The sequence below is a fragment of the Ctenocephalides felis genome, unplaced genomic scaffold, assembly GCF_003426905.1.
Source record: "Ctenocephalides felis isolate EL2017-DRISC unplaced genomic scaffold, ASM342690v1 CF-g0.4_SCAFFOLD_01886, whole genome shotgun sequence".
NCBI lineage: Eukaryota > Metazoa > Arthropoda > Insecta > Siphonaptera > Pulicidae > Ctenocephalides > Ctenocephalides felis.
The window spans coordinates 48096870-48107592 of NW_020538040.1; the positions used below are offsets into that span (position 1 = coordinate 48096870).

A 10723-nucleotide genomic window follows, 5' to 3' on the forward strand; every position below is an offset into this window, starting at 1 on the left:
TATGGTCTTTTTTGGCCATACTAAAAAAATTAGAACTTTCATCGACGTTTGCTCAAAAACGCCTGAACCGATTTCATATATTTAAAAAGCATTTTATGTATGTCGATGAGGATTATCGTTTCTCAGTTTTGTGCGACGATCGGCCGTACCGTTTCTTTGTAATTTGGAAAAAAGTGTTAAACTTTTCGTCCACATTTAAGCTCATACTACCGAACCGATTTTAAAAAATCAAAAACTGTTCGAAAAATATTAGTTGGGAATGATACTAATCAGTTTCAGGTGAAAATCTATCGAGCCGTTTTTTTGTAATTAACTGTTGAAAAAAAAATTTAAGCCGATTTTCATGAAACTTTTTTTGGCGATATATATCATGGTCTTATAGAACTTACTGAAATATTATGGCCTTACGACAAGTAGTAGTTTAATTTTAAAAATTCATCAAAGTTTGAGAAAATGAGTAGTTCTTTTGGCATTTGTTAAAATTAAAATTAGACGATTTGCTTGGTATAACGATAGAGTACTTGGTCTTAATAAACATACTAAACAATTAAAGTCCTACAAAAACAGGCTCAATTATAAAAATTATTGATTTTTGAAAATTTGCTTTTAGAAAATACTCCGAGTTAACGTATTCGTTCGTTCGTTTGCAGTGATGTACAATAAATCCACTCGGAATACTTATAATCACTCATAAATTAATTTATTTTTTATTGATTAAGTCGATTATTTACACATTTCGGGAAGTTCCTGTAACTTGCCTCAAGGCAAAATACCAATACCAACTAGCTTCATTAGATCTCCGAAACTCCTTGTTTATTCGTTTAATACAAGTAAAATGTTTTTTTATTTATTCAAATCGGACGCTCCGTTCTCTCAAAACTGGTTTACCATTTTTGGCACTTTTTGCCCAGTATTTTTATTTCAGACTAAGAATTCTAAAATGTGACATTTTATTTTTTCCAAAATCTGTGCGAATTGTAAAATAATGACCCATATTGAATGTATGAAATATATAAATATTCTACTTGAAAACCGAATTGTGTATGAGACGATGATGTTGGTACGATAACAAGGTATTGTATGTAGCCTTTTTAATCGTAAAACTTCATTTTGCATTTTGTTATGTGTCGGTAGGTATGTATGCAAATAAAAAAGTAAAAAAAAATCGCTTAAGAAAAAATCATAAATGTTAAAATATGCGGAACGGCGCGACCCGGCAGTCTGGCAGTAATATGATTCATGTACGTGCTTACATACAAACGCACTTATTTTTATATGATTAGTCGCTCGACTCAAAATGTTTTGTTACATATAAATATATCATTCTTATATTATTTGTTCATTTTTTGTTGGCATGGATTTAAAAATGCCCGAAGTGGATATTATTAATTTGATTTATGTAGCACTTTCGAAACGATTTAATTAACGTGCAGTGCCGCCATATATGTGTTGTAATGTTTATTGCAGTGTGTACCAAACATTGTACTGCAAATAGAATGGCGTTAATTAAAGCCATTAAAGCCAAATTCAAATTATTTTTCGCCCTTATATAAATCTATACTGTTTATTTGAACTTTGCGTTAGTAATCGACAAACATTTTGACTGTGGCTCAAATCAAAGTCAATCAAAGTGCGAATAGACTTTGGATATATTTTTGTAGGTTTTAAATTGATAGTTTTTAATATTTCCTAACGCAAATGTTTTTTATTTGAAATATAGCAATTTTATGATTCAAACTGTAATTACATGCAAATCAGATCAGAATAAATCGCATATCTGACCATCTTTTAAATGGGCCTTCGTGGCGGAGTGGGTGAATCTTGATATCGAGTAGTAGCGATATCAATTTTCACTTAGGAATATAGATCTTAAATATGTTTGTTTAAAAAAATCAAGAGAAAATAGTCCTTCCCGGGCATTATTGCACAAAATTGAATAATGATTCAGCCATAATTACATAAAATCTAATTATAAAGTAATCAAATATGGATGAATCAACCGTTGGATTACCCATAAAAAATACGACGTGAGGACAAATTTTAGCCCAAAAACTTATATGACGTGATGTTCAAATTGCTGTTAAAATATAATAAAAAATAAAAATATTTACCAGAAAAAGACAAAAAATACGTGTCACAACCGTACCCCAAAATTTGTGCAACCGTACCCAACGCACACTTTTGAAAATAATTGTTATATCTGAGCTAAATTATCTAACGATAAGCAAAAACTAATTACAGGTACGAAACTACTAATGTTCAATTTAGAGAAAAATAACAAACAAAGTGATCTATCTGTATACAATTAACAGTTATTATTTTAAAAAAAGACGAAAATGAAAATATTTAAAAGCAATGCGGATCATGTTAATTTTTCCATTTGGACCCTATCTCAAAATCAGTATAGTTTAGCTGTTATGACAACTGACACTACCGTACCCAGTATCCCCTGATGAATTTACTAATAGATATAAAAAATATAAAATTTGGGGCATGATTAAGTATATGTTTTATAATGATTTTGATACGGCCAATTGTAAGATAGATCAGAATGCAAACAGAAAACAAGGCATAGATTATGTTAGGACAATTAGATAAATTACATTATCAAAAAGTCCGCAATAAAATCACAATTTCATCCATGGTCACTAATGTAAGTTGCAATTCAAGTCTAATATATTAAAATCGAAACATCATTTAATAGAAAGATTTCGATATCGAGATATCGATCAAGTATCTACTTATTCCTCGTCTATTATAATATCTGGTGGCGTTTGTAACTGTCAGTGGTACAAACGTGAACACACAGCGGACAACCAAGATCAATCGGCGATCACGGATTAAATTATATTTTACGATGGGTAATGGTAAAGATTTACGAGGATCATTAATAACGATATATCTATTGATAACTTGTTTTACGAATATGTGTCACGCACGTATAGATGATTATCGCCGAGCAGGAATATTTCGAACAATAACTCATAGACGACGCAGCACCAACTAGTAACTGGAGCGGATTGATCAATTATTATAGGGATATCTGATTGAAAAATGGTTCAACGATTTTTTTTTATTCTCGAATTAAACATTCAAGTTTAATTGTTAGAAAACTTAAGATGTAACTAAAATTATTAACTAAAACCCTAAACCCTATCACAATTGTCACATGCCCAGCACTGAACTCATCAATTATTAACATCTGAGATAAGCATAGGGCAGCTAGGGGCTATCTGTAACGAGAGTTACTAGTAAAACAGGCGATATTCAATAGGATCTTAAACCATATTAAAATATTCTTTTGTCTCGATTGGACATGTAAACTGTCCTGCATAATATTATCATAGTACTACAGGCCGAAGCAATAAACAGAACTGTGTAAGTCCGTCATTTTTGACATGTAATATAAAATTGATCTATCATATAATTGTAGTTTGCATTGTTATTATCGATTAACTTTAAAATTAATGTATTTTGTTTCGTTCCAAATTTAATCATCTTTGACAATGTAGAACTGTTTAAGCCAGTTATAGCTAACAAAAATTATATACATATTCAAGTAAAAAAGATTAAAGAGAATATATAGTTTGTGATATAAAATATGAGCACACGTAAAGAATTGTCAGTGATATTATTGTCGTTTTTTGGCATTAACAATTGTAGAATTATTTTTACTTGATACGGTAGAGGAATAATTACAGCAACTATTCATCTTCATTTTGTAGAAATATAATCAGTGGATTTCAAGATATATTATTTAAAAAATAAACTAACAACAATCTCCTTGCAAAGCTTCCCTATTATAGTGCCATATAGAAGTAACCCTTGAACATAAAATTATAAGATTTTTCATACATGTTCTATTTCTTTCACAATATTTAAGATTTATATCAATAAATGAACACAAAAACTTGAAAATTCTTGTTAAAAATTTATGAAAATTCTGCTGATATTTGATACAGATGATATACTGACTATGAAAACTTCAATTATTCGTTATTAATTGGAAAGTTCCAATTTTATTGGAAACTTTGGAAGTCAATTTTTATTCTAAAATTAGTCTTTTACCTAATTTCTATGTAATAGAAACATATTCTATGTCAATAATAAATTTTAAATTTACAACGACCAAGATATAACTATTTTTAATATTAGCATATTTTAAGCAAAATGCATATTTTTACTACACCTTAGGTTCCATACTAGGTTATAATAGTATTTAAAAAATTAACGAAAATTTTGTTTGCAGCAATCAAAACTAGGGATTCTATAACTCTCGTAAACGATACGTACTTCTAGATTTATTACATTTACGATTGCTATTAAACGGCAATTTAGTTATTGTTCTTACTAATATGTAATATTTATTTTTACTTTTGAACAATATTAGAAGTCGATGGTCGTCGCAAATGCCTGAAGGACTATTTTTACTTGGAAACATTCGGAACTATATTTTTATGTGAAAACAAATACTGCTTGATATCTGCGTGCACGTATTGCGGGATTTAATTACGTAATCTCGTGGTTTTAAGACCAAAGCTCTAATCACTTACGACATGTGCTACGAATGACTTCAATTCTACCAATAATTAGACTATAGACTATAGTTTATACATTTTTCAAAACATATTTTTTTATTTTTGGAACTTCAAATTTTAAGTATTTTTTAAAGTAATTCTATACCGTTTGAAACTTAAATTGGAAATAGTATGTGTATGTTCATTAATCAAAATTTGATCTTTCGTCGAAGTTTTCTCAAAAACGTCTGCATCGATTGGGCCGAAAAATTTAATAGGCATTTGATGAAAGCTGATAAGTATTAGCTTCAATTTATTTTGCAACAGAGACTCACAAAAAATATTTTTTTAAATGCGTGCAAGAACATAACCGTTGCACTAATTTATCTTCTTAAAATCGAGCTCTGTACTTATGTTACAACAATTAGGCGAGCGCCTCAGGTGAGCGTTACAATTTTATTTCGAGGTACTCCTCCTGAAGTGATGATGTTATTTTGAGTCGGGCGATACATCCTTGCGATGCATCCATCATAAATAACTTGCCGAGGCACAACAGGATATTATAAGATTAATGCTTCCCTTCAAAATTACTTTGATATCGCACTCACGTCAAAATTAGAACCAGAAAATGCAATATGCATCTGATAAGCATCGTGATTTGTGTAATTGGATATCGCTGGTGCATTCGTGATGAACTCGAAACGATTCATTTCTTCGGCTTAATATAGTATTTTTGTAAAAAAATAATTTCGAGCTGCAGACACATATTCTGCATAATGTTAATGAAAGCACAATTTTTAATTGCCATGTTTTTTTGTTTAGATTACTTTATCAGCTTTATTAACAGTTATTCTATTATTCTAAATTCATGAATGTCCAGGCCGGTTATTCTAAACTTCGATATTTTTTAGAAAATTAAACCGTTTTTTGTAGGCCTGTAATGTTTTTCAATATTCCATAAGATAAGGTGACCATATTTTTTAAGCCAAAACCTGGATTGTGAATTTTAGTCCTAATCCAGGAGAGAGAAGGGAGCACTGCTAAGTTTAGTTTTTTAAATCATTTTTATTTCGATTAAAATGACTAACTTAGTAAGAACTTTATTATTCGTTTATGTGACATTTGATGGGTAGTTGTAATTTTATTATCAAGTAATTGCAAAAATTTAATTTAATGCTATACTTTTTGAAAACCTGGAACAATCCGGAATAAAACATCAAAATCCGGGACAAATATTGCTTTTAGAAGAACCCAAGACACAAGGTAAAAATCCGATTCCTTATCAGGATTTATTTAAAAGTTTTTAAAATCGGTGCAGACGTTTTTGAGAAAACTTGTACGTAAGATCAAATTTCAGCATTAAATTTTTTAATATACATACATAGGATTTTCAATTTTGTCAAATGATACTCGAATGACTAAAAACTTGAAGTTCAAATAAAATTATCATTTATTTATAATAGAAATTAGAAAATAATAGTTTCTAAAACTTTTAAATAATAATATTTTTTTATTTGGCCAAAATTTTCAATGTTTTGATTTCCAATACAAATTTAGAATTCTATTTATTGATTTTATATAAAGTTTATTCAGGAATAGTAAAGTTTAACAACTTGCATTGACCAAACTAAAATACACCGCATGTTTTATTTTTTTTTTGCCTAATTTATATCAGTAAATGAACAAAATGACCAAAACTGTTGTTTGCAAACTTGACAAATTATCCCAACTAGTTTGATAGCAATATTACGCGCCTTCTCCAAATAGCGTTCTAAAAATGATTGAATACGATATTTGGATCTTAGACAATAATATGCAATTGTTTTAAAAAAAAATATTCGTAAAGAACCGTACGAAAAAAGTTATTCAAAAGTAGCAATGCGTAAATAAAATAAATTTATTACATAATCATCATTTTTTTAATTTATTAATATTTTCTGCATTCTTTAATAATCTCGGATTTGTATACCTAAAGATGATATTCAGATGCAAATCGAAACGTTGCAATAAAGATGATTTTATATAACTATTAAAATTTAATTTATTTATTTCTCTGAAAATACTTCTATTTTATGTCTATGTGTTTATAGATTTATTTACAGAAACTAACATTTAATTAAGCAAGGTATTTTTGATGTGTTTTAGTGTCAGATATTTTGCCTACATGTTTCAAAACTTTATAAACGTGAAAATGTAAAATTAAATTTAACTTCGATATTGTTGAATTCAATTCAATAATTAACACAAATTAATTTGTTTATTTATTTCCAATTAAATAACAATCTGCCTACAACATTCATGAATACATTGCTACAAAACGCAACCCAAACCTTACTAATTTTTATATACCTACGTCAAATTAAAATTTTTGACTTTACATGCTCGCAGTTACATATATTTTTAAGTAAATGAAAATTCTACATTAGGTACAGCTTGATATCAATTAGTAAAAAAAACTTGATATTTATTAACGATATGAAAAATCTATCAAATATAGCTAGCTTACCAACATTTAAGTAAGATATAATTTAGTGCATTAATAGAAGGGTTTTCCTTTTAAAATTCTATGTTATTTGTCAAACTAATTACTCAATGTCTTTCTATTTAGACAGATTGTAATTTATAAGAAAATAAAAAAAAAAATAAAAAATATAGCTAGCTAAAAAATAAAATTAAACAAATTACAATTTTTGCTCGATTGAAAAAGCGTGATACAACGAGCAGCAATGGCAACAATTTAAAAGGTAGATTTTTATACATAACTGTAAAATTTTGTTCAACTAGTGTTATATAAAATGATAATACTGTTTTGTAGTGAATATACATTGCACGTACACATATTTATAATAGATACTATAATAAAATTATTATTTGTATGTAATATATAAACAAGACTGTTTTATACGTGTAATTATATATATATATATATATATATATATATATATATATATATAATATAAAATGGGTAGTACTGGCCTAGAGCAGGTCCGCAAGCTAAGTTAAACTCCAACTCGAAACAGGGAAGAATTGTGTGAGAAATTTTCCATTGACATTTCGCACTGCAGTGCCCAAATTGAGCAATTTTCAATTGGAAAAAAAATTTGATCTATATTTTCAAGTGAAAATAGACATCGCTACTGCACGATGTCAGGTTACCCTGAGCGGGGTTCGAATTCACGACCCCTGTCCACTCGAGTTTGTGAGCTTAACCATTACACCATGGAACAATATATACATATATATATATATATATATATATATATATATATATATATATATATATATATATATATATATATATATATATATATATATATATATATATATATATGTATATATATATATATATATATATATATATATATATATATATATATATATATGATCTATAAATATAGATTTAAATTCTTACCTTTTTTATTCCTCTTCTGTGTTTGGCACGAACAACTGCACAAGTTCAAAATCACAATAATAGCAAATGCTGCACACACCAACTTTAATTTAGGACGCATTTTGATTTTTTTATTATTTCTAACACATCTAAAACAACTTCAATCACACACTAATTTATAACGCACTCATAATTACAGTTTGCAAAGATCCATATCGTACACTATCACTTCATAACGTTGTAAACAAACGTTGTGATTCATTCACTCTGTGTTACTTAATGATCATTTTTAATAAATTTAATAGAATTTTCAAAATTTAATTGAACGACTGATAACGTAGTAATGATAATAATTACAACATAAAAACAAAAAACTAGGGGTAGTTTACTTACCCCTTTATTTTAAAATTGAACGCACAGTTTCAGGTATGGCACTTAACTCAAATAACGTGCACTTGTACAAAGTTAAAAATTCAAATCAATTCAATTAAAGTTTTAAATACAATTAGTTCACATCACTACCATTTCACGTGTGTAAAAAATTGCAGTTAAGTGCAAAATGTATCAATTAAAAACACCTTTAAAAATTATTAAAAAATATATTTAGAACACTGCCACCACAATTTGTCACAAGTATTGTTTTATTTTGAATTGTTCGATGATTCAATAATTCGTATTAATCCACGTGCTTTGAATGACAATCACTTTTTGCCCAAAAACAAATTTAATAAAATAGTTTAATTAAAATGGACATATACCTGATATATATATATATATATATATATATATATATATATATATATATATATATATATATATATATATATATATATATATATATATATATATATATATATATATATATATATATATATATTATAAAAACAAAGCAGAAAAAAATAAAAAAAAATATTTTTTAAATTTATTAGTATTGTATGTTAAAGTTAATGGAGAAATAGCAAGTACCAAGTTGAATAATTTAATTAATTTATTAAAAATGTAGCTCTTACAGATTATAAATACTATCAATCACCATATATGAATCTAAGTTTTTCCATTCATAAAATATTTTTTTTTACAATTTGATGTTATTACGTCGATTGGGGCAGTCGACGTTACCTGTCAAAAGCACTACCGATTTTCAATATGCATCCGAATGCAACGAGCGCACGTTGCACGACCGCGTCTTACTGAAACTCGGAAGGTTTGGGATTTGTGTAGAACCCCGCCATGCACCGACAAAATAAAAGCATCGGAAACAACGACCCCCCCACTTCTCTTAAGGTAAAACGAACGAGGCGACAACGGCTTATAGACGGATACGCACTGCACGATGTGCATATGTACCAATATCCAGCGACCGAATGCATCGCACTCGAATTTACGCAGATTTACAATTTTACCATTTTTAAGGATAATCAAGGATTTCTATCTACTTTAATGAATATTTAGGAATGAACTACTTTCATGAATATTTATACTCATTTTTTTAAATATTTAATGCTTGCATTTAATTGTATAAACAGTGCATTTATTATGTACACAACAAAATATAGATTAACGAGTTGTGCTGCACAACTTACTTTGAATCATTTTTTTTTATTATATTTTTTAACAGCAATCAGAACCTTACGTCCTATGAGCTGTTGGGCTGAAACTTCTCCTTTCTTCGTATTTTTTAGATGGTAACCCAATGGTTAATCCATCCATATTTGATGATTTTTGTTATTAGAATTAATCTAATAGGGCTGACTTTTTATTGGTGCAGCACTGCCGGGCAAGGGCTATTTTCACTTGGAAACATATTGCTAACTATATTTCCAAGTGAAAATCGTTGTCACTGCTGTCTGACAACAGGCTGCTCGAAGTGGGTATCAAACCCGGGACCTCTGATTCAGATCCCGTCGCTTTTAACCGCTTACCTACGGGCGAACCCTTGAAGCAAATTTTTGTTTTTCAAAATTTTGAATCAAATTTGATTTTTTTTGTGAATTCTTGAATTTTTTAAAATTGTTAATTTCTTTGAACATTAACTTTTTTTTATTGGAAATTTTGACATTTCTTAAAAATTTTAAAACTTTTTGAAACCTACGCAAGTCGGTTGATCGACACTGTCAAAAAAGTCGAAGACATTTTGTTTCAACTAACGTACCAATGGGTGGTTCTCTGAAAACATTATACCTAGGTTAAGTCTCAAAATCAGATTAATTACTAAATGTCTTTTAATTATAAGACAGATTGTAATTTAAATATGACTAAAAAAAAATTGTTTCAACTATAGGTATAAGTGAACTTTGACCATTATAAATCATGGTACGAACCCTAAAAATAAAAACAACTTTATACTTATTATTAAAATGTCTATAAAATATCTGATAATTTGATGTCTATTTGTCTAATAATTATTTTTTTAAACTTTGTTCTGGATTTCCGAAACCGCTAGACCTGCCTCCCCAAACCATTTCTCCATTTCGTCAATACAAGTGAAATGTTTTTTGAATCATTCAAATCGGACGCTCCGTTCTCTCAAAAACTGAATCTCCATTTTTTGCCATTTGAAATCTTTGAAACGGTTGGATCAGCCTTTTTCAAAAATTAATCAACGCGTATCGATCAATAGAAATCGAATGTTTTTTTAATCATACAAATCGGTTGATCCGTGCTCTCGAAATCATACATACTGCATACAAATAATTGTATCTAAACATACAAACATACTGCATACGCACACATACTGACATACATCCTTTTTTTAACGTATGCGTAAATGTTCAGAAACCTTTAAAACGTGCAGATATGCATAAAATTTTATGTT

At 28.5% G+C, this 10723-nt stretch overlaps 1 protein-coding gene across 1 annotated transcript in view; it reads right to left on the minus strand.

The window, feature by feature from the left end:
* Nucleotides 1-8029, minus strand: part of LOC113375025 (laminin subunit alpha-1) — a 304542-nt gene extending 296513 nt beyond the window's left edge. The window contains 1 exon segment of the mRNA XM_026614979.1: nt 7930-8029. Coding sequence (XP_026470764.1) covers nt 7930-8029 — 100 coding nt within the window.
* Between the last annotated feature and the right edge of the window lie 2694 nt (nt 8030-10723).